Below are 24,675 nucleotides of genomic sequence, written 5' to 3'. Positions count from 1 at the left end.
GGAGGAGCCTGCCTGGCCCCAGAGGAAGAAAGCCACGGAGAAGCAGCGCTGCCCCTGAAACCCACAGGAGGGGAGGGAATGGCTCCCACTCCGTGGCTCCGAGGTGGGGAGGGCCTCTGCCACCCAGACCTCGGAGAGGCCTCGTGGGGTCTCTGAGGGGAAGGAGGGGGCCTGGCCAGGATGAAGAGTGTTGCCATGGCGATGGTCCCACCTGGCCTGCTCCCTCTAGCGCCCCCTGGAGGCAGAGCCCCAGGTACCCAGCTAGGAGCAGCGAGGTGCAGAGCCCTACCTGGTCAGAGGGGCTGGGCGGAGGGATCAGCACACTGGTTAGGTCTATTACACCCAAACTCCATATACCAGGAAGAATTCTGAGTCCAAATCAAAAACGATTTCAACATCACTGAAACTCCAACTCAGATGTGAACTGCACAAGCTTGCAGAAGTGGCCGCGCGTGCTTTATGTGAGCTGCTGAAGAAAGGCTTCCAGGTCACAGTGAATCACCTTTTGGAGGAAAGATGGAGAAAACTCTGGCCCTGCTGTTCAAGAAAGAAAGAGGCTGGGGCCCAGATGTAGCTCAGTGGTGCCGCCTGCCTGGCCAGTGCAAGGTCCTGAGTTTGATTCCCGGTACCAGAAAAAAAAAAAAGAAAAAGAAAGAAAGAGGTGAAGTCATAGGAAAGGACAGCAATAAATGATGTCTCCAGGATCTCAAGAGTGGGGACTGGATCCTTGGGAAGACAAGAACAAAGCACTGACTTCCACAGCAGTCCAGGAAAGGTGTGGTACGGAAACAACCCTGGAGCCTGAGAACAAAGCAAAGCACGGAAACAAAGGCCTGGGCCAGGAGGAAGCCGGAAACAGGATCCGCAGAGCCACCCAGCCCCAGCCACCGTTCCTCCAGCTCGGACACGGCCACACTTGTCACTGCTTGGACCTCACGCTTCAGCTGTCCGAAGAACCTCAAATTGGACTGGGAAAATAAAACCCAACTCCTAAACCACGGAAAACCGGAGAAGTCGAAATAAAAGGGCAGAAAGTGCCAACTCAGAGAAAGCTGGTTTTGCCAGATTAGCAGCAGAGAGAACAAAAAAGACGTGAATTCTCCCAAATTCGCCTACAGATTAAAATGTGACTGCCATGAAAATGTCCACGGCATTCAGGGAGTTTGTGCGCTGGGTGTAACATCCATGCAACATCCCAGCACAGCCAGGGCGAGGTCCTGGGACCCATCCTGCTGCGAACCACACGGCAAGACAGCATGGACGTCCACGCCCAACTCCACAGGCTGAGCCTCCTGACCGCCACGCCCACGACCCGGCCCTGGACACAGAGGACCCAGGCCAGGAGCCCACTCTGCTGACTTTTCAGGACGCCGCCTGACAAGGCGCTTTCTCCTTTCTACCCTTCCAATAAACACTGCTCAGGGTCACTGTGCCCTTCGTCCTTCATTTCACTCCTAGGCTGGTGAGGCCCAGCCCTGTCCAGGCTGCCCACTGTCAGGCCCACTGATTTACTGTGCAGCCCTCGCCCCTGGTTTTGCGGGCACTCATGCCTAGCACACAAGGCTGACATTCCGTGTGCAGCCAGCGCGCAGACAGCAACACCACTCCTTCCACCCGCCCTCCATCTCCTGATCTTCCTGTCTGATCTGTCTCCCTACTTCTTATTACCTACTTTTATTCTGCTCTTTATTTAATTTTAGGTTTCTCATATAAGAGAACCATGCAATATTTAAGCTTGTGCATCTGATTTACTGCACTTAACATTATGGTCTCAAGCTGCACCCATTTTCCTACAGATGACTCATGTTTATCCCTCTTTATGGCAGAGTAGTGCTCCATTGAGTGTAAACACGCTTTCTTCATCTATTCATCTACTGATGGACACACAGGCTGCTTCCAAGATTCAGCTATTTCCAATTGTGCTATAAACATGGGTGTGCATGGATCACTGTAAAATGATGTCTTTAACTCTTCTGGGAAGACACCTAGAAGGGGAAGAGTCAGGTCAAATGGAATTTCTAGTTTTAGTTTTCTGAGGAGTCTCCATGCTGATCTCTGTAGAGGTTGTGCTAGTTTACATTCCCACCAACAATGAAGAAGGGTTCCTTTTGTCCTGGAGCCTTGCCAGCATTTATTATTTGATTCTTTCATGATGGCCGTTCTTCCTGGGTGAGGTGGAACCTCGGTGTTGTTTTAAATTTGCATTTCTCGAATGGCCAGTGATGTTGACAGCTCTAATAACTTTTTAAAGTAAACTAGGGCCACTGACAATGGGAGAGAAGAGAGGATGAAGGAAGAGACCCTTGCACACATGAACACACGGTCCATGACAGCAGGGCCCCGCTGCAGGAGGGACGATGGGCTTGGTGAACTGGTTGCCCATGCAGAAAAACCTTCCATCCCATCCGATTCTATTCACAAAAATTAACTCCAAGAAACTTTTGGGGATGGGGGAGGAGAAAATCCTTCTGACCTCACAGTAGCAATACATCTATTACTTAAGACCTAGATGTGAACCGAGAGAAATGGCTACACACTCAGCTGCTAGAGTGGAGGCATTCTGGTCATCAAAGACACAGGAAGAGAGAGAAAGGCCACTGGCCAGGAGGGGAGAGTCGATGTCACCCCCAGGCGGACAGCACACAGGACCCAGTGGGGCAACCCAGCAGGGGAGCTGGACAGAGGCGAGAGGCAGCCACCAGGGAGGAGACCCAACCTCTGCCGTCCAGGAGCGCAAGGACAGCATTCCGGACAGCACCACTGCAAGACCAGACCGACGTCACCTGGAGCCGTGCGTGAGAATGCTCTCCGCAGCACCGTCAGCGATCTGTGGAGTGTGACTGCATGGCAGGGGGGCACTCACACACCACAGCACTGTGGAGTCAACGTGAAGAAACTGCACCTCTGCCTATCACAGAAACCTTTGATGCTGCACTGCTCTGAAAATCAAGCTGAGCTGCACTCCTCCGGGGTGCTCACACAGCAGGCTGGTCTGGCAAGACCTCGCTGGTTCTGCCCCGACGACCACACTTTGCTGGGACCCAGGCCACACTGAGGGCAGGCCATGCACCCAGCTGCCCCTTCCTTTGCTCCCACACCCCACCCTGCGGGGCCCACTCTGACCCAGCTCCTCCACAGAGCCACTCGGGTCAGGCAAGGCTCTGCCCTCTGCACCCTGGGAGCATGGTTGGGGTGAACATGGCCAAGTGCTGCAGGGACCCCAGGCCGCCAGCTGCCGCCTGGCCACACAGAGCAACCTCCACACCCCCCGGCCTCACAGGCAGCTGTCCCTGTGCACAGCCTGGGCCACCAGCCTCCTCCTGTGACGGCTCAGGTGACCGCACGGCTGCCTCCCCAGGCTGTTACAGCACCAGGGCAGACCAAGGAGGAGGGCAGCACCCAGAGAACTGAAGGGAAAGGAGGCTGCCTCGCTAGCTAGCGGGCTCAGCGGAACTCGCTTCCAGAGTCTGAGCCCCAATTCTAAGTTTGTTTTCATTTTTATCTTGCTCTTTAAGCGGGGCGGGGAGCAGGCAGAATCTTACAGAAGCAGAACTGAGCACAGGGCAGGGAGGTGCAGGCAGATGCGGCTTTAGCGGTTTCTCTCCCAGACGCAGGGCAGCGTGGGAGCCATTGTCTCAGCAGTCCACCTTCCAGCACGGGGCCCCTCGTGGTTTGGCAGAAGGGGCAAAGCCTCGAGACTGTCGGTCTGGGTCAGGCTTTGAGACTGTTGGCCTCTGCCTTGTCTTTTCGTATCTCAAGGGGTGGACGGCTCGAGGCCCTGGCTTGGTCTTTTCCCCACGATCTGCCGTGGACACTGCCCCTCACCGCCCCTCGCCGTCCGGGAAAGTGCACGCAGCCTGCTGTGATCTCCGGGCGCCTGGGCCTCACCCCAGGTGGCCCCTCACTCACCTGTGCACGCAGGCACCACGGTGGCTCCCAAGGCCACAGCACTGCCCTCACTCTCATTAAAAGAACCAAAACAAAATCAGTTTAGTTTTGTCTCTGAGGGAATTTTCCTAGCAAATCATAAAAAATGGAAGCAACATAGGTAAAAGTCTCCCGCCCATCCCCACGTGGCCCTAGCTGACGTCCTGGCTACGATCGGTGTGGAGTGTCCCTCGGTGTTGTTCTAGATGTTCACACGTGCACACTGCACACTGGACCATGGGTTATTTAAAGGGCTGAAATTTTTACTCAAAAAAGGTATTGATGTTTTTATTTTTACTTTCTTTTCCTTTTTTTTTTTCTTTTGAGCCTGGATTTGCAGCTGTCCTCAAACCTGCAGTCCTCCTGCCTCAGCCTCCCAAGTGCATTTATGCACGTTTCTGCATTTCTCTGTCTGTCCTTTATGTCCCCTGTCACTGAGAGACACTCTGCTTCTTGCGGCCAATCCCATGTCCAGCTTCAGCCATGACTGCACTCCCTCCACAGAAGGAGCAGAGGCAGTGCAGTCCCTTCTCATACAACACTCACGCCATCGGGCGCCCGAGGAGTAAACTGGGGGGTTTTGAGACAGGGTCTCACTACGTAGTCCAGGCTGGCCTTGAACTCAGGGCTATTCTCTTGCCTCAGCCTCCCGGTGCTGGGAACACGGGTGTGCGCCTGCTCCCGGTACGAAGTGTCACCGTTAACATGGGGCTGTACCTCAGAGTGCAGTCTGGCTGCCAAGTGCACCTGATCCAGATCTCACTCAGTCACTCATGAGCTCTGTCAGTTCTGGTCTGTGACAGTCATCTCTCTGGAGCTGCACCCTGCCCACCCTGTGGACTCAGTGGAACAAGAAAAGTGGCCCGAAACCGCTGCTTTCACACCAGGGCCGAGGGTCACACCTCAGTGCCATGGCCTTCCTGGTCCTGTGCTGCCCTCAGCGTCTGTCACAAGGTACAGGCTGAAGTGCCCTCAGGACTCGGGACAGCCACACGAAGGGCAGGCACGGCCTCGGCCACACAGGACACGGCTGTGGGCTGAGCTACTCACGCTCAAAATCCACAGGTGGGACCCTAACCCCAGGGCCCCAGGACCAGGCTGCATTTGGAGACATAAATGTAAAGAAACTGAACAAACTGAATGAGGTGACCAGGCTGGGTCCTCACCCCGAGTCAGGTCCTGCTAAGCAGAAGGGGACACAGACACCCAGAGAAACACCAGTGAGGATCCCAGAAGGAGACACTCCCTGAGCAGCACAGAGCGAGGGGCCAATCCCAACTGCAGAGCGGACCGTACTGGCATGGGGCTCCAGGCTCAGGCCCTGGGAGAACAATGCCAGCAGCCAGCGGCCTGCACCCTCAGTGGCTTCTACTGCGGCAGCCCAAGCAGACGCAGAAGCCATTGCACACGATGTGACCCCAGCACCTGAGGCCCCAGCAGCCCCCTGGGTCAGGGAGCTTGCAGGTCTTCCCTCGAGCCCTCTCCCACCGGCACAGTGTCTCCCTCCTGTGCGTGCCCAGCTCCAGGTGCCCTTTGCCAATGGGAGGACGGCCCTGCCCAGCCCCAGGGGATTCAAGGCCCAAGAGGAGGCTTCCCACATCCTCGAGCCGGGTACCTGGTTCCCTGGGGTCCCCGGGGTGAGGATGCCCTGGCCTAGGAGGGCCCACATTCACGTGTCTCCGGCTCTGCCTTCCATCAAACCTCAGTCCTCCAACTGCCAACCAACCCTCATCCCCGAGGCGAGACATCCCAGGGCTCAGGGGACAGGAAAGGGCGGGCTCAGGGGCGGCCTGGCCAGAGCTGCCTGCTCAGAGATGTCAGGGCGTGGCAGACCAGGCTGGCTCCAGAGGAAAGCTGGGGCGAGGGAGACGGCACCCCAGGGGCTGAATGGTGCAGCCGGGCTGCAGGCTAGGCCGGCTCCTCTGACGGCACAGGTGGGGGTGCTGTGATCCGGAGTGGAAGGCCCAGTGCACACAGCCCCTCACCAGGCACCTGAAGACACCTCTGCCCCATGCGCCGCTGTCACGAAGCCGAGTGACAAGGAAAACATCACCTCAGAGAAGTCTCAGCCAGCAGCAGCAGCCGGGTCGGCTGGAGAGCAGACAGTGCACTCGACACAGAGATGCCGGGCTCTGGGCTCCACCGGCGCCGCTCGGCGTCATGTGGGAGACCCGACGCATGCAGGGTGCTCGTGGTGTGCCCACCAACGCAGCCACCAGGCCCTTGGCCTGCCTCTACCCCACCTGGCCCGAGCCAGTCAGCAGCCACTGCAGGTCTGCAGGGCATCTGCAGCTAGTGAGAAGCGCCTGCTTCCAGCACCGGCACCCTGGGAGGACGGTGCAGAAACATGGACTCCTCTCCCTGCCGGCGCAACCTGGCTCCCCACAGCCCAGCCAGGCTCGCAGCCTGCTCTGCCTCTGCTCCACAGTCCACACAGTGGTGCAGCAGCTTGGGGAGCAGCCCCTGGGGCTTGTGTGGTTTCCTCTCTGGCGCACACACTGCACCGCACTTCCACCCGAAGGTGAGGCCCGCAAGACCCCACTGCTGTGCGGTGTGGTCTCCATGGGCAGCAGGCCCAGGGCTGAGTGCAGGCGGGCAGCCCTCAGCCTTGGGCTACTGTGCTGCTGGCACAGGGCACAGGGAGGCACCTAAGATCGGGCCCCTGAATAGAAAACACGGGAGCCAAGCCCCTGCCGAGAGGCTGTGTGGCTAGTCAAGCTTGAAAATGTAAAGACAAACACAAGAAGAGGGGGAGATAAGAACTTTATAAGATAAATTAGTTAACAGCTCCTCTCTAACCTCTGGGCTGGACTTGGAAAACTTAAAAATGTAAATTAGGCTTTTTTTTTTGGAACCAGTTATATAAGTAATTTTTTTAGACCCTAAACCCACAAAGTCACCTGTTGGAAACAAGGCCCCAGGCTCTGCTGATCTGTACAAGGCCAAAGCAAAAACACACTGGCCATTCCACTCCAGAAGGCCCTGGGGTCAGCACCACCCAGAGCTCCTTCTTACTTCCCGTAACCCGACCCCTGCCCTATCCCTGCCGTAACCTGCACCCCTGCCCTCTGGGGCTCCTGTCCCCTACACTTCCCCGAATGCTCAAGCATTAAATAACACTCTCCTAACTCCTTCCATTTGCTCAGGATTTTATTCAGTCATAAGATGCAGAGCTCAGGTTTACACAGAATTAACTGCTTCAATCCCAGGAGACCAGGAGCTAAAGGAGCAGACCAGTCTTCAAGGCGCACAGTTAGGGGAGCTGACCCTCAAGGACGATGTGGTCAGCGGAGACCCCAGAGAGCCAGAGCCAAGGACGAGACCCTCGAGACCAAGCCCACAGCGGCAGGGAGTGACCCCCGAGATGATGGGGGAGATTCCAGGAGGCAAGGGCCGGGCACATGCAGGACCCCCTGAAGTGGCCAGTGAGGGGTCTCTGCACCATCGGCACAGCGGAATCCCCACCCTGTGGGGCGCTGAGTCCAGACAGGCAGAGGCAGGAGGGAAGGAAGAGTGGGGCCGGGTGCATCTCCCATGCCTCCTTTGCGGTGAGGTCACCGAGGGTCCCCACCTGCCCTGTCCATGCCTTAAGAGCCGCAGCCCGGCTCCGTTGAGTCCCCTGGGGTTCCTGCCCCCACGGCTCCCCCTCGAGCGCAAGCGTAAGAGTACAAGCATGCGCTACGCCAGGAGCCCCTGTCTGACTCTTCTGGCAGAAGCAACAGGCGCAGGAGCCTGGGTGGAGGGAGCACAGGGATATGCACCGTGGCCACCTCCTCCCACCCTAAGTGAGCCAGCTGTCAATACTGCAAGAACCTTCTCACCTCAGATGCAGGGATTCGAAGGCTGTGCTGGAAATAACAGCTCACAGGGCTGCAGGAGCAGAGCCCAGAGGGGACCCGCAGGAGCAGGGACCCGCACCACCCAGCCGTCCTGCCCAGGACAGGGGAACTATCAGGTCAGAGCCGGCCCTGGGTGGGAGCAGGCGGGACCCAGGGCACGGGGCAGCGCAGGGCGGCGTGGCCCTCCTTCTGCCAAGGCCGGGAGCCAAGCTGTGCAACCTGCAAACAGGTCCTGAACCGCTCCCACAGGCTTACCTTTCGGTCCTCTTTGGTCTTCCTGAGGTTTCGAGGGGGCCCGAAGAGGTTCTGCATCCCGAAAGCCTTCCTGGCCCAGTCCCGCTTCTGGGTGCTCAGTGGGGCCTGCACAAAGCTGCCCTCCACCCGGTAGCGGTCCGCAGGGATCTTGCTCATGGGGGGTGGCAGTGTGCCGCAGTTGACGCTGGACCAGCCGTCCGTGGAGTCTGTGTAGGACTCCTGGTCACTGGCGTGGCCGCACTGCCACTCCTGGAGCACATGCACTGGCAGCCACCTCTGGCCGAGCCCGCAGCTGGAGCCAGCGGCGCCCCGCTTGGAAGGAGGGACGGAACTGCGAAGCGAGGCGGGGGCGCCCTCCCCCAGCGAGGCTGGCCCCAGGGGCTTGCTCAGGTCCCAGAGCCGGTCTGTGTGCGAGCCGGCCTCCAGCAAGGCGCCCCCCTCGGGGTCGAGGCTCAAGGCCCTGGTCCAGGAGCCGGCCCCGGGCTGAGAGCTCCTCGCACCCGTGCCCTCCCAGCCGCCACCACTGCCCGGGCCGTGCCTGCTCGAGGCCCCGCCCAGGTCCACCACGAGCACCCGGTTGCTCTTCTCCTCCTGGGCGAAGTTCCCGATGCCGCTGTCGCTGTTGCTGCTGGTGCTGTTGTTCTGCTGGGCGTCGACATCGCCATCCAGGAAGGCGCGGGCCCGGACGCCCTCGATGAGCTCACCCATGTCCCGGTACAGCACAGAGACGAACTGCAGCACCGGCAGCGAGGACGCCGGGAACTCCAGGCAGCCGCTGGTGTCGGGGTCGGCCGTGCACGCGAAGCCGAAGCGCCGCGCAATGCCCTGGTGGATCTTGTGGTGGAACAGGTCAGGGTCCACCATGAACACGTGGCAGGACGTCCGCAGGGCGCACTCCTCGCCCGGCGCCAGGCTCCCGTCATCATTCATCTGCATGGTCACCAGCCCAAAGAACCGCCTGTCGTCTGGGCATACGGCGCTGAAAGCCAGCTTCTCAGCCGGGTACTCGGCCACCACACAGGCCTTGTCGGAGCACAGCAGCACGCGGTCGTGCATGACCTTCATGGTGACCAGCGAGTGGATCTTCTGCTCAGCCCGCAGGCGCCGCATGCAGCCGCGGATGGCCTGCAGGCTGTCGGACTCCAGGTTGGAACTGGTGGAGGGCAGCTCAATGGAGCCCAGGTAGCCCACGACCATGGCCACGTTCAGGATGCTGGCGTCCAGCACAAAGCTGTCCGGGTTCTCAGGGCCAGTGCTGAAGACGTCGTCGTGGATCATCCTCGCCACCTCCTCCGTGGAGAGCAGGCCGGGGTGCACGGCGCTGGGACTGTCCTCTGGCCACGTGGTGGCCGACTCCGACAGGGACCTCTGCTTTCCCTTCAAGGGCTCCAGGCCACTGGAGCACAGACTCGGGTTTTCAAAAATCATGCTGAAAATCCCACCGGACTGCATCTCCTCCACGACCCTCTCCGCCCTGTTTATCCCCAGGGCCTTGGAGTCGAGCTTGGGCCGCAGCCAGCCCCTGCCCTCCCAGACTCCGCCCTCATCATCGCTGGAGCAGGCCTCGGGGTGGCCAGAGCCCTCCCCGATGACCAGGCGCAGCACCCCAGAGCACTTCCCGATGAGCTTCACCACGTCCTCATGCGAGGCCCTCTTCACGTTGATCTCATTGATGGCGAAGATCTGGTCCCCAGCACGGAGGCCGACGAAGTCCGCAGGGCTGCCCCGCAGGACCCCACTCAGCACGCAGGGTGCCTGCCCCGAGAGCGTGAAGCCATAGCCAGCGCGGCCGCGGGCCACCTCCACGCTGCGCATGCAAGGGGGCGCGGGCCCAGGGGGCAGCCTCTTCGCTGGCTCCCCTGCCCTATACATGATGGGGAGTGGTCAGCCCCAGGAACATGTCCAGTCACGCCAGGGGACCCAGGCCTCCAGGAACTCTCGACACTGCCATGCTCTGCCGCAGTAAAGCCCTGAGAGGAAAACAAACAGCTCGTTACTAACAGTCCTGGATTTCTACTCCTTGCTGGTGTTGCCCAACATAGAGATAATTCACAGCCAGGCAAGATGGCCCACACCTGCAATTCCAGCTACTAGGGAGGCTGAGGCAGGAGAATTCCAAGTTCAAAACCAACCTGGGCAACTTAAAGAGACCCTGTCTAAATATGAAATTTTTTTTTTCCAGGCCACAACAAGCCTTTATTACGGGAACAGATCTGCCAGGCTGTCTCTAAACAAAGGAGAGACAAAGGCCAACAATTTTTTCTTTCAATATGAGAATTTTTAAAAAGACAGAGGGCATAGGTCAATGGTGGAGCACTTGCGTACCATGTGTAAGGCCCTAGGTTCAATCCCCAGGGACACACACACAAACACACACACACACACACACCAAATAATAAAAAACAGCACAGGGGCTGGGGATTTAGCTCAGTGGTTCCACCGCCTGCTTTGCAAGCATAAGGTGTCGAGTTCAATCCCCAGTACCAAAGAAAAAAAAACAAAACAGCATAGGCTGGATGTGGTGACACAGAACTCTGGGAGGTTGAGGCAGGAGGGTCGCAAGTTTGGGTCCAGCCTGGAAAACCTAGTGACTTAGCAATACCCTGTTTCAAAATTAAAAATTAAAAGGGGCTGGGATGTAGCTCAGTGTAAAGGCCCTGGGCTGAATCCGAGGAAGAGGAGGGGGAGGGGGAAGAAGGAAGAAGAGGAAGAGGAGGAGGAGGAGGAGGAAGAGGAGGAAGAAAAGCCCCACAGCAAGAGTACCCAGTTACCTTGTGAATGTCAAGATGGAGGAGAAGGGTCTGTACCTGGGGACCTGAGGGTTGGCTACGAACCCTCCCTCTATCAAGGCAGGGCGGTCTCCCAGAGCTGAGGCTCCCCGGGCCTGCAGGGCTTGGCAGGGCGCCCCCAGTTTCAGCAGCTTCTGAGTGGGAGGGAGGCCACTCGGCCCACCCCAGACCCCAGGCCCCGGCACACAGGGTCACGCGAGCCCCGCCCTTATGTGACCACAGACACCCTCCGCAGTTCCCCTCGGGGTGGGGTCACCCCGGACCCTTTCAAAGCCCGTGACCCCCTAACAATTAATTTATTTTGAACAAAGAGCCATGGGGGGAAAACACATCAGCCTGAGACAACCTCAATCAATAAAACTACAGCGGTCAGCCAAAAGGACAAAGACAACCAGAAAAGCAAAGAAATATGATTCTCACTTAGTTACTTCCAGAGGCACAACTAAAATTTACAGGGCCCCAGGCGGCAAGGCCCACGAGGGGCTAAGTGGGTCAAGGCAGGGTTGGCGTAGGAGAGGGCGCAGGGGCGGAGACCGGGGAGCCCCAGGGTCCCCTCGCGGGGCTCACTCGGGACACGCGTAACCCCCAGCGAGGAGCTATGGCAATGCGTGGAGCCCAGCGGGAACTCAGGCTCCAGGGTCTCACCGGGGCTGCGCCCACAGCACCCCTGACGGGCGGGCACCGAACTCCAGACTCCGGAGGGAAAGCTGGGGTCACACAAACCACAGCATCTCCTCAGCCTGCATAGGCCCAGGGTGGGTGCCCTCCGGGCCTCCAGCTCCCCGGGCCCCACCTGGCCGAGAAAACTCCACTGCTGCAGCTAAGACAGCTTAAAAGAGCAATCAATCCAGTGGGTAGCTCAAGACCGAGACAGCAGAGAGCGACTTCAGAGGGCGACTTCAGTGTCTGCAGTCACTGCTGTTAGGGTTAGAAGCTTCTGTCCTGGACAGATTCCGGGAACAGAACCGTAAACAGACTCTGTTTCCAGAACCAGAAGCCGAGGAGCTGGAGGCGGGAGGAGCAGCAGGGGGACCCCAGGGCTGCCCCGATGATGCAGGTCTGAGGAAAATGTTCCGATTTGTGTCTTAGTTACCGACTCCGCGATGACACACAAAACCCAGCGCCCACAGTTCAAAGGAGGGGGGACCAGGGAGGGAGAGAAACCCTTCTTAATTTGACAAGGGGGGGTTCCAGGCCACGCCCCAGCACCCCCTCACCCGGCCGCCTCACAGCAGTCAGCTGTGAGCCCCACGACCCACCAGGAGCCCCACCAGGAGCGGCGAGGCCTACAGGCGGCTTTCTCAACACAAACTGCGGCATTCTGCTCCCGCCCCAAAGACCCGCGCGCATCTTTCACACAAAGTGCACTCAGCCTGTGTCTGAGAGGCACCCAAGTCTTCAAAGTTCCAACACTGCTGCAAAGTCCAAGTCCACAGTCTCTGCTGAGTCTACAGGCAAACTCTGAGCCCCTGTGGAAAGCAAGGAGCAAGGTGGAGCACGCCCATCCATACTCCCAGCACGGGGAGCCCGGGGCAGAGGCATCCCCATGACGCCAGCTTGGAATACACAGCGAGACCCTGTCTGGAAAAACCCAAAAATAAAAAACTGCATTAAACGCTGTCAACCTACAAAGTTACGGGGTAAACATTCTCCTTCCAAAAAGGAGAAACGGGGAGAGAAAGGAAGAATGGGGCCAAAGCGGCAGGACAGACGCGAAGTCCCGCAGCTGGGGGACTTGGCTCCCCAGGTGCTGAGAGGTGGGCCGAGCAGGGAGCGCCTGCTCCAGAGAGGCCCAGGTGCCCCTCTGCAGTCCTCCCCGGCCAGCCCGGGTCCGCACAGGTGCCAGCGCGCCCTCTTCAGCGGGACAGTGCCCCAGCCCTGCTGCCTCACACCTGCCGCTCCCCAGCAGGCCCCAGCCCCCGCAGAAGAGCCGGCCTGCCCTGCGGGCCCCCATGCTCACACTTGTGGCTCCCACACATCCCCCCACCCCTGGGCCACTGCAGAGCCCTTCCGAGGCCCTGAGTTCCCTTTCTGCCTGTCCTGACTCACACGGACCTGGGCCTGGCTCCCGGACATGGGACACGCGCAGGTTCCTGAATCACCAAGGCCAGTTTGGGGCCCTGTGACTGCCACCCACAATCACCATCTTCCGCAAAGCTCTGCATGGAGCAGCCCTTGTCCCCCGGCTCCTGGTCCCAGCCCCCTGACAACACCCTCCCTGCAAAGCGTACTCTGCAGGACCCCAAGAACAGCACCAGCTCGGCCCCAACTCCAACACCTGCTGCTGGCAAGACCCTGGGACCAACCAGAGGGCCTGGTGGGCACAGGGCACCCCGGCCCCTCCCACGCCGACCGGGGCCCTTCTCCCTGCTCCTCCCCAGGGACCCCTCGCCTCTGACTGGCACTGTCCCCATCACACCAGTGACTCTCACGTGACTAAAACGAGGTGAGAGGGGAAGCAGAGAGAAAGACTCTCAAAGAAACATGGGCGGATCCCCCAGCCACCAAAACAAAAGGCCTTCCCCAATGATGAATGTAACTGTACTTTATACCTAAAGTATACCAATAAAGTTAATGGGGAAAAAAACCCAAAAGGGCTTCCTACCCACCTTGGATCCAAGGGGCACAGGACAACGTGGAAGCCACCGGTCCACCCAAGGCTCTGGCAGCGCTTGCAGCAAGGCTGGTCCCAAATGAAGAGCGGACCACACGGTGCCAGGGACAGAGTGGAATGACCGGCTGGCCGGCCTCATGAACAATGGCCAGCATTCGCCCACTGGCACCTGGGAGCCCTTGGTCCCAAACTGCCCATTTCCCAGAATTAAGGACAGACAAGAACCGAATGCAAAAGGCCCACAAGTGCTGAGCAGAGAAATTTTTTTAATTCCTACAAACATTCAGGGGAAAGGACAGGCCTCCTAGGGGGCACCGAGCTGCCCCAGACACTGAGCACCTAAGGGCCAGCGCCAGAAGCATGGTGTCCCAGCCAGGCGGTGCCCTGCGTGTGCCTGGGACTGGCGCCTCACGTCCAGGTCACCGGAGTGCAGAAGTGCGTGTGGCGGTCTTGCTCCAGACCACCACCTGCGGCAGCACCTAGCGGGGAGGCCGGCCACGTGGGTGCCCGGGCCCTGGACACAGATGGGTGAGAAGCACAGTGCTGACAATGACTCTGTGGCTCTCAGCAGAGCAGGGGCTCCTCCCAGGCCCATCTACACATCCACATGGATGCTCCACCAGGGGCCGAGGCTGTGGGAAGGACCTGGCCAGCAGGGTCAGCAGGGCCACTGGGCAGAGCCCCTCCCAGCCCCAGCCCAGCCTGTCAGAGGCACCCACATGTCTGCGACAGTGACCATCGATCAGGCTCACAGCTTCGGCAGCCTGGCCAAGGCCCCAGCTCCAGGAATGTGACAAACACCCTCAAGGCTGAAGAAGCCCTGTGCGTGGCTTCTGCCCCACGCCCAGCCCACCAGGGAAGGAAGGTGCCCCGCCTCTCTGAACACATCCTGGAACCATGGGGACAGGGACAGAAGAGGCTTTCTCCAGCCTTCTCATCTGCCTCCGTCTGCCTCTGACGCCCCTGCTGTGCCCACGTCTGCCCACACGTGGATGCGGTACCCTCCATGCCAACCCCTTCTCGGGCAGAGGGAAGCCACTGGGGCAACAGGGCCACCCGGGAGCCTGACAGCCTCGGGGAGGAGTGAGCACAAAGCTGCCCATCCCAGCCCCGACCGCCTCCTCCGGGCCTCTCCTGCAATGACACTCCCAACCCTCAGCCCTGCAGCCTCCTTCTGGGCCCAGTGTGGCCCTGGCTCAGGAAAGGGGCTAAGACAGGGCCTGGCGGTGCAGGCCATGAGGGGTCAGAAATGAAGGGCATAGGTGTCAGAGGCTGATCGCCCTCAAGTGTCCTCACAAGCCACTTTTGGGGGCCTGGTCTCCAGCCATAGTGCTGTTGGAGGTGGTGGCACCCCTAGGAGTGCAGGGTGCTCCTGGCATGGACAGGGGGGCCTGGCCCTTCTGGCCCCCATGAGGGGACAGCTCTGCCCACCCCACCGCACACCATGCAAGGCCACTATGACATGGCCCAAGGGCAGTGGCGCCAACGATCACAGACCGAAGCCTCCAAACCCAGGACCGAAGAGAAACCTGCTTCCTGTGAGCTGGCTGTCTCGGGTTTCTGTCGCAGTGACGGAAAGCACACATATTTTCTAAGTGTCCTGAAAAGGACACGTACTTGTGTAATAAGGAAAGGAGACAAAGAGTCGAGAAGGCTTTACACTTCGCCCATTATAATCACGAATGAACTGCCTAACTCCTAGTCGTCCCTCCAGATCCACACCGCCCGGCCCACGGCCAGCCCAGGGGAGCAGGGGACGGGCGCAGAGACAGCTCAATCTGCATGCTCAGGGGACAGTGGGGGACGGGGCGGGGCCCCTAAACAACAGACCCTGACCAGACCACTGGGAAATCTCCCAGGGACCTCTCTGCTGCCCCTCACCCACCACCCTCCACCTAGCCTGACCCAGCCCCACCAGCAGGGCCAGCGGGGACCACAGTGCTCCCAGCCCAGGGAGACACAGAGCAATGAGGGCTGGGCCAACCCACTGGCCACCCGCACAACCCGATGTGCGGGAACCCAGCTCGGCTCGCTCACACCCAGCCCCAGAGTCCCTCTGCACCCGGGAGGAAGGGGAGGAAGCGGACACTCGCGAGCATCTGCAGAGGCCAGGGGCTGAGGTGCGTGGGGCAACGAGTCCAGGCAGCAGAAAGCTCCAACTGTACCACAGGAGCCCAGAGGGCACAGCCACCCAAGTCCCTGGGCCCCGGGAAGCCCCCACATCTCCTCCTCTAACGCGTCATGCACCGCCACTGCCCGAGGCCCTCGGGCCCCTCACCCTGAGGTGCTGCCCACCATGCGCCGCCTGGCCTCCTGCTGGCGGGCCGGTGCAGCGCTCACAGAGGGACACCAACCAGACTCCCAGGAGCCCACAAGGTTTCTGGAAAAGTCTCTCGGCAGAAACAAACAGTAGGAACTCCAGGGTCAAAAGATAGAGCGGGCACCAGAGCCAGAAACAACTGCTGGCAGAGAACACAGCTCAACTGCAAACACCTGCTGTCTTTCAGCGAGGGGAGGGCGGCCAGAGGGGTGCTGCCCGATTGGGAGGCCTGGAGGGACCGCCACGCTCCCGGCTCTGCCTCCCCCAGGGAGGGCTGTGGGTCTCTCCGCCACAGCACGGTGCCTGACGGCCATCTTCTCACCTGAGGCAACTTGGAGGCTGATCCTGCACCTGGAGAGGACGTGGTCAGAGAGGCCCCGGGGAGGACACTGCCCACAGAGGGACCAGCGGAGGATGGCGACCAGCAGCACTGAGCCGCCCCGAGACCCGCCTCCCGGGCCCCTGCCCCAGACCCCAGTGAGCCACATCCAGCAGAAGCAAGTCGAGTGGTGACTTCTGCTCCAAAAGTGGGTGACAAAAGGCCGAGGCTTCTGTGCAGCTCGAGTCTCCCTCCCTTTGAGAAGCCGCCAAGTTTCGAGCGGCCCTGACGAGGCAGCACACAACCAGGGACAGGGCTGGCCAGCAGCCCTCAAGACGCGGAGTCTGCCGGCTGTGGTGTTTGTGACCTCAGACGTGGATCTTCTGGGGCCACAACAGCCACAACAGTGAGCTTGGAAGCAGCTCTCCTCGGACAGCGCTGGCTGACACCCAGGCCCCGGCCAGGGCACCCGGCAGGGCTCCTGAGCGCTGACTCCGAGGTGAGCCGCACTGGCTGCTCTGAGCTGTGACACTGCATGCGTGTTTTGCAGCAGTGGCAAATGCACCACACACGCCACTCGGACCTCAAACGCTCCTGTCATCAACACACAAAACAGCACTGGGGTCACCTGGGGATGGGCATGGCTGGGCATTTTCAAATGTGTTCCCAAACGGCATCTGTGATGGGTGGCCAGAAAAATAAATCATGCTGCACACAGCAGAGAGGAAGCGACCGCAGTGTGAGGGAAACTGGCTAGAGCACGACTCCCGCCACACGGCCACCTGAGGGGCACCGCCTCACCGGCCAGGCACAACCACCCCATGGCACAAAAAGAGGAAGCCCAGGCTGGGGCAGCGCGGCCCAGGCCTGAAGATGCGATAAGCAAACCCACTACATTGCTCTCAGAGCCGAGCCCAGGTCTCTGCAGCTCTCTCGCCCCAGGCTGAGCTCGGCAGTGAAGGCAGGGAGAGGGGAGCAGCCCCAGCTGTGGAGCGGGGTCTGTGAAGCGTCCCTCAGGCTGAGTCGAGAGGAGGATGCGTAAAGTGGGGGGCCTACTGATTATGCCCAAAACGGGCTGCGAGCAGAGCAGGCTGTAGAGTGAACCCCACAAGTGGCTGGTTTAGAGAAACGAGTCCGGCCGAAGCCTACAGCCCAAGGTCACAGTAACTCGCACCCAAACTCCATTCCCAGAGTTAAAACCTTCTTTACTAAAGAGACAAGGTTAATTAACCTCAACCTGTGTTTTGTCTGTTCTGTTCTTAATTCAAGAATGCTGTCTCTTCCTTTACAAGCCTTGCCTCCATCAGCTACGTGGCCACAGCAACTCCGGGTGGCCCCTTTACCTCAAGCTCACCGTGATATCCCAATAAATACTGACAGTTCTGGTGTTCAGGGCTTGGCTTGCTCAGTCTTTGCTGCACGAGCACTGGTCATCCTGCCTCCCACTTCTCTGTCTCTTTCATTCTTTTTCTTTTAACCTTGCATCGCAGCACTGAGCCAGAGATAGGAAACTGCCAGGGGCGCCTCTTATAATAAAGTGCTCCAGAGCTGGGCGTGGTGGCCCACACCTGTGCTCCCAGAACTTGGGAGGCTGAGGCAGAACAATCACTTCAGGTAGGAGGCCAGCCTGGGCTACCTAGTGAGCTCAAAACCAGCCCTAACTACATAGCAAGACCCTGTCTCAAAACACCAAAAAAGGAAAAAGAAAAAGTGTCCCAGTTCAGCACTCAGAATCATGCAGAGCTCCCCCATGGGTCCTTTTAAATCTTTCAATTCTTTTTTTTTCTTGGTGGTACTAGTGACTGGACCCAGGGCCTTCACACTATACCCTTAGCCTCTCTTTTATTTAGAGGCAGGGTCTTGCTAAATCACTAAATTATTCAGACAGGGCTTGAGCTTGCAATCCTCTTGCCTCAGCCTCCCAGAGTGCTGGGATTGCAGGTGTGCATGATCCTGCTCCGATAATTTTCAGTTCTTGACGTTTTAATGTTTCAGACCCAGCATCAGGGACACATGGCCTTGCAGAAAAGGTCCTTCCTCCCTTTCCAAGTCAGTTCCAGTCAGAAAGATTTAGTTCAGTGCTAAGCAGCAACAGAGATTAGATTTTTTTTTTGTACCAGGGATCAAACTCAGGACCTTGTGCTTGTGAGGCAAGCACAGGAACCACTGAGCTAAATCCCCGACCCTAGAGATTAGATCTTTAGAAAAAAATCCCTGGGGGTGTAAAGCAGCTATTAGAATCAGGAAGGGCCAACCAGAATTTACGAGGAGAAGAACTCAGAGAGGCAGAGGAGAAGCTGGAGCCTGGCCCTGGGGCGCCTCCTCTGCACATCGGAAAGCTGTGCACCAGGACCAGGTCTGCAGTAGCAGAAGGCAGCGCGACAGAAAAGGCGGCCTCGATGGAGACCCTGCGACCACCCTGGGACCAAGCGCACAGCCCTGGGACCTCAGGGAGCCTGCAGCACGGCACCGCAGTACGCACAGTGGGTTGGGGCCCAGAGCTGCTTGGGCGCCCGCCCCAGAGCCAGCACCCACCCGGGAGGGCTGCTCCAGCAAGGAGGCCCGCCCATCTGTCCGTCTGTCCACAGAGGCGAGAGCCTCCCCTGGCTCTGGCGTCCTCGCTGCCCAGAACTTCTTCTTTTTAGTGGGTGGAGAAGAAAGTCTGGATTTAGCGGAAAAGATGCTACCTTGAATGAAAAAAGTTTGCTTTTCTGGTTGAAACACTAAAATGTGGCCTCAGAGTGATTCCAGCCCTTTACACTGTGAAGTTTCTATCAGCAAAGCCCAAGGCTCAGCGGTTCACAGGAGCTCGCGTGTGCCAGCTCCCCAGAGAGGGAGGGAGAGAGAAGGTGCAAACTGGAGGTGACACAGAAACAGAAGTGGGGGGGCTCTCGGACACACAGGGCGTCCAGGCCACCTCGGGCCAGAGGCAGCCAGGCAGGGCTGCGGCCACAGCCCGTGGGGCGTGAGGGAGCGTGGGACAGGAGTGCTGACCCGAGCACTGTGCAGGGTTTGCCACGCCGCAGACTCAAGTGCTGCTGTCATTGCCCTGAAGTCACTTGGGGCTGGGTGCACCCACAGCCACCGCGCGCCTGGCCAGTTCCCGGGCTTCAAAAGGACACAGCAAGTAGGCAACGGCTGTGTGCGATTCACACGGGCCTCTTTCTACACCGGAGTTTAAGAAGGGTCTCACTTAGGACAAGGAAAGCAGCTCAGGAGAGAAGCAGCCAGACTCAGGAGGACGAGAGGAGGGGCCAGGCAGGGGCAAGGGCAGAGGGGAGGGGAGAGGCAGGGCAGGGGTGGGGGGTGATTGGTAAGGGGGTGCCGGAGAGCAGCACCCAGCACTCATGCAGCCCAACAGGGGTCAGCGGCTCAGCCCACTGTGTCCTCGGTCACCCTGAGCTGTGCCACAGCTGACGCCGTGACCTCGCCTTCCTCCTGGCGAGTGGCCCCTGCTCCAGCTGCCTGTCCTGGCCCACGCTGCCCTGTGCTTGCTCAGACACTCCGCCGGGTGGCTTCTGTGGCAGGGCTGTAGACCCAGGATGGCCCCACCCTCGGGGGACAGCACGGGGGACACAGCCAGACACACAGTCTGCGACAGCTCAGGGCTGCCGGGAGGAGAAGCCACCGCAGGCCCCGCTGTGAAGCACAAGGGCCCGAGCTCAGCAGAGGCCCAGAGCCCACACCAGCACCAGCAGCCGGAGCCCCACCCCACCTCACCGGGCACAGCCTGCCCTGCGTCCTCCTGCTGGCTCTGGGCCGCGGCCAAGACCCTGGGCGGAGGGCACGCTCAGGCCACGGCCCTTGGGACAATATCTCCGCCGACGGCACGGCAGGGCCACCTCTCACCCAAGGTCAGCACCTGGGACACAGAAGAGCAAACCGCCTCAAATTTCCCACTCCTTCTTATTTGATTTTCTCTTTTTATCTCTACTTGAACTATTTCCACGGTGGTTTTAAACCTACACAAAGTGAGGCTATAAATAGAGCCGATGGGTTAGCAACAGAAACACAGGACACTGGCCCCATGTGACCAGATAAGCAACAAACAGCGCCCGAGTCTGCGAGCCCAGCACCGCACCCAGGGTGGCCGCCTCTCTCCTGCTGCCCGCACGGCACCCAGAGCCCACCGAGCAATGGAGGTCGGCCACTCCAGATGCAGCCCAGGCGGGTGCCATGGCTGATGCCGGACCCAAACACAGCAGCACCAGAAGCTGTGCCACTTGCCGCATTTGGAAAGGGTCTCTGCAGACGGTGGGGCTCAGCTCCCGAGGGCTGCAAGCCACCACACCTGCCCAGATTCCCTGCAGGACAGCAGGGCTCGCTGCTGCCTCCCGTGGCCTGGCACCTAAGAGACCTGTCCTACAGGGGCCTGGGCACCTCAGGAGGCACAGGCACCGCCACCATGGACACAGCTCCTGTGTGGCAGCCCATTCCTGACCCTCTGCCACGCATCACGCTATTCAGCCCTCTCTGCGACCTTAGCAACCATCTTCTTTCTTTGGGATGAGATCTCTCCAAGGTACCCAGGCAGGCTTCAGCCTGGCTCCAGTGATCCTCCTGCCTCAGCCTCCTTTGTTTATAGGTAGAAACTGAGGTGCAGAAAGGTGGTTTGCTCCAGGTCGAGACTGGCAGAAAGGGTGAAGATTCGGTTTCAAAGGCAGAGGTGGGCATCTTCCCTCTGGGCCTCAGGGAGTCTGGCTGGAGCTGGGGTGCAGGTCACCCACCTCTGGGAAGCTGAAGAGCACCCCACAGCCCCTCCTTCAGGAGCCCACACCGAGGGCAGTGACTTCTGCTCAGTCTCCAGGAAGGCACCTCTGGGAGCCACACCTGGGGCCCAGCCCAGTCCCAAGGGCTGCTTCCTTCAGGCACAAGAGGTGTCCAGCCAATCAACTTTCTGGGTCAGAACAAAGCAGACCACAAGGACCATGCTGGGCTTGGGCCAAGCCTCACCACCACCGAGCAAGCCATATTGGTCCCCACCCCATGCTAAGCAAGCTCAACCAGGACCGAAGAGAACAGCCCAAGACAGCCCGGGCAGAAGCCCACCCGGATGCTGAAAGCAGCCCAGTCACCTCTCACGGCTGGGTCACAGAATCTGACACCCAGAAGTGGGGCATTTCGGTGGGCTGGGGTTCGGGCTCCATGGCAGGAACACTTGGCAGGGGTCTCGTGAGGACAGCTGCTCCACCAGGCAGTCAGGAGGCAGGGCGAGGGGGCAGATGGGAAAAGGACACCCTTCCTGGTCACCCCAGTGACCACCTCCTCCGACAGCCCCCCTCCTAACATGTAGGACTTCTGGGGGTCGCCTTAGGTCTAAACCCTGGGAGCTGCTAATACAAATGACAACCACAGTCCCCCACTGCATGGCCCACCAGTGCCTGGCTCAGTGACAGAAAGCAGGGGCCATCATGGGGCTGCAGGATGCGGGGGAGAGACAAGCCCATGGGCTTGGGGACAGGGGATGGGGGCACCCACATAAAGAAGTGGATGGGAATGGCTTCAGACTTCCCAACACTCAGAAGCAACACCCCCAAATTCTGACAGAGTAACTGTCTGGCTAGACTTTTATACCCAGTTAAACTAAAAGGTAACTGGAAAGTAAAATAAAGATGCTTTAAAAATCAAGAAAAACGATCTACATGACACTTCTTAGGTGTCTAAAGAGTAGAAGTAGAACTTATCCGAGAAATGCAGATCTTACACCAAGACTTCATCCCACCCTGGTCAGAATGGCTATCCACAAGGATACCAAAAAACAATAAATGCCGATGAAGATTTAGTGGTGGTGTGGGGTGCTACACAGTTTATGGGATTGTATAAATTAGTACAAGGACTACTATGGAAATCAGTAAGGAGGTTCCTCGAACCACACAGAGCTACCACCTGACCCAGCTGGACCACCCCTCAGTATACACCTGCAGCAGTTAATGTCAGCACACTGTCAGGGCTCCCATACCCGTGTTTCGTGTGGCCCAATAAAGAACAGCCACAGTGTGCAGCCAGCCTCGCTGCCCATCAGATGGATGGATGAAGAAAATGTGCTGCACAAGCACGATGGAGTGTTAGCCAGCCAGAAAAAGAACGAAATTTCCATCATTCGCAAGAAAATGGATGGATCCAGAGAGCTGCATCATGTTGAGCAAAATAAGTCAGCCTCAGAAAGACAGACAGCAAATGGTCTCCCTACTGAGTGGACTCTGAGAAAGCTGACGAGAAAGCAGAAGGAGACTACATTGGACGAAAGGAGGGGAATAAAGGGTTGGGGAGTCAGGGTAAGCGGGGGTAAATATGAGCAAAATACACTCAACAAAATCCCCCAAACTGTGAATTAGGGGAGAGGCTGAGCCAGGGGGAGGGTGGAAGTGATCAAAGGACATCCTCTGCCCACACTCATCTGGGGACCAGCTCTGAAGTGAGAAAGAAAAGGAAGCAGGGCCTAGCAGAGCGGGGGATCCAGGACTCAGGGTGGCCCTGTGCACAGCGGGCACGGGCTCAGCAAGACCAGAGCAGGCTGAGGCAGTTGGGAGCTGGGGCTGTGCTCTGCCGCCCAGGCTGAGGCGTGAGCAGCCAAGCCAGCCCAGGGCACCGCAGGTACCAGCCTGAGTGGTGCCGCACTGCCCTGAGAATAAGCAGGGCACCCACAGGAGGGCCTGGGCCCACCGGAGAGACGGAGCTGCCACTGCCAGAGTGGGCTGCACAGCACGGGCCCCACAGCGCTCCCGCGGCTCTGGCTTCCGGACTGTGAGAGAACTCGTTTCTGTCCTTGAGGCCACTGTAAGTTCATGGCACCTTGCTTCAACACAACAGGAAAGTAATACAGGTGCTACTAGGAAGTAAACGTTTGTGAGAACTTCACCAAATCCAAGTCAATTGCAAAACGCCCCGCAGCCCTCCTTGGACTCTGCAGCCCACCTCGGACCAGCAGCCACCTCCGGCCCCACAGCCCCGCTTCTTCCAAACAGCAGCCAGAAGCGAGCCTCCGCGCCCTCTCATCCCCCTGGACACTGCGAGTGGGCGACCGGCGGCCCGGCCCCTGCCCGCTCCAGACCCCTCCCCACAGCCAGCCCAGGCCAGGGGCTCTTCCTCGGGCTCCTCCCTGTCACAGAGGTCCCGCCCTGTCCTCTGTCACCCAGACTAGTATCTAGGGCCCCAGGGCAGGTTCCCATCCCAGAGGTTTCAGGCAGACAGGACTTGCAGCTGAGAAGACCCCGCCCCCACCGCCCCATCCGCAGGTGACCAGGCCACCTGCTCCCACCCTCGCCCAAGCTATGCCCCAGGCCACGCGGGCACTGCCAACACCAGGCAGTCCCCAGACCACTGGGAAAGGCACGCAGTTATTCCAGGTTGTCAGGGGAAGCAACCTCACCCCCAGCCACTTCCCCACCCGAATCCAGCCTCAGCCGGGGGAAGCTGCAGGGCTCTTCCCAGGCAGCCTCCCTGCCTCAGCCGCCTGGGTAGGCCACCAGGCCTGCCCCAGGGCAGCGCAGGGTCCCCGGCTCAGAGTGGCACAGCAGTTATGAGAATAACCAACAGGCCCACGAGGCGGGCTCCAGCACAGGGGCCCCACACACCGGCCCAGAGAGGAAACCGAGGCACACAAAGGCGATCACCCGCCTAAGGGCATGTCCCAGGCAAGAGGCCGGGCGGGTGAGGGCTGGGGTCTACCTGGGGCCTGCTCCCTGTGTACTGCACCGGTCTGGAGCCGCGCCTGTGCACACTCCACAAGTCCAAGGAGGCCTTCTCAGCACGCTCAGACCCGCCTACACCCCACGCATCGGTTTCCGCTGCTCCCGAAGCCCCGCGCCCCTCTGTCCACACCCACAGCTCCAGCCCTCTGGGCCGCCACAGGTCCGAGTCCCGTTCTCTACACTCGCAACTCTGAGCCCGGCTGCCCTCGGGAGCGCCCCGGAGTGCAGGTCCCTGGAGGCGACCTTCGCCCAAACAAAGCCCGAAGAGTGCGCGGACCAGGACCTGGCGCCAGCCCCGGGCCTGCCCGACCCCTGCAGGCCCCTGGCCGCACGCAGCCGAGCCGCCGCCCCGCCCGGCCCGCGCCGAGATCCGGGGTCGGGTTGCTCCACGAACAAAGGAGGCGCAGACAGCGGGGCGCACGGGGCCGGGCGGGGCGGGCGAGAGCCGGGAAGGAGGGGCGGGGCTGCGCCCTGGCCGCGCACCTACCGCGCCGCGCCGTTGCTCCGATGCCCGCCGATCGCGACCGTAGGCAGCCGGGCCGGGGCGGGGCTCCTGGAGGGCGGGGCTCTGGGAGGGCGGGGTGGAATTCTGCGGTAACTGCTAGGGGCGGGGGCAAGGGCGTGTTTTGTGTGGTGGGCAGGGCCCTGGAGGGGCGGGGCCAAGGCGGGCGGGGCCTCAGGAGGTGGGGGGGACCAGGCTCTGCGGGAAGCCGGGCTGCCGGGGCGGGGCGGGGCGGGGCCTGAGGCGGATGCGGAGCCTGCCGGCCGGGGCCGGAACTTCCGCCTCGAAGAGCCGCTGAGCCGACCTCGCCTCTGTGGGTGCAGACGTGGACCCTGCTCGGGGGCTGCCGTGGGGCGGAAGAGCGCGGCGCCCCGCTGGCCTTGCCCCCTCCAGACAGTGCTAGACACCGCCCTGGCCTC

At 59.8% G+C, this 24,675-nt stretch overlaps 1 protein-coding gene across 7 annotated transcripts in view; it reads right to left on the bottom strand.

Annotated features, from left to right (window-relative positions):
* Rgs12 (regulator of G protein signaling 12) overlaps window positions 1–24,354 on the bottom strand; it is a 77,940-nt gene extending 53,586 nt beyond the window's left edge. For 3 of the 7 annotated variants that reach the window (XM_013073117.3, XM_013073113.3, XM_013073115.3), the window contains exons 1-2: window positions 24,242–24,354; window positions 8,022–9,991 (exon numbers count right to left, since the gene is read on the bottom strand). In XM_013073117.3, coding sequence (XP_012928571.2) covers window positions 8,022–9,893 — 1,872 coding nt within the window. In that variant the 5' untranslated portion in view covers window positions 9,894–9,991; window positions 24,242–24,354. Of the gene's footprint in view, window positions 1–8,021; window positions 9,992–10,792; window positions 10,946–23,731; window positions 23,869–24,241 lie in introns of those variants that run through there. The other 4 variants (XM_087187239.1, XM_021260361.2, XM_087187243.1 and 1 more) reach the window with 4 other exon arrangements.
* Window positions 24,355–24,675: the final 321 nt, after the last annotated feature.

The sequence above is a fragment of the Heterocephalus glaber genome, unplaced genomic scaffold (assembly GCF_053883595.1).
Source record: "Heterocephalus glaber isolate CG9 unplaced genomic scaffold, H.glaber_assembly_v1.0 deba00001509, whole genome shotgun sequence".
Classification (NCBI taxonomy): Eukaryota; Metazoa; Chordata; class Mammalia; order Rodentia; family Bathyergidae; genus Heterocephalus; species Heterocephalus glaber.
Note: the sequence above shows the minus strand (reverse complement) of the source record. Positions and strands in the feature narration are given on the sequence as shown.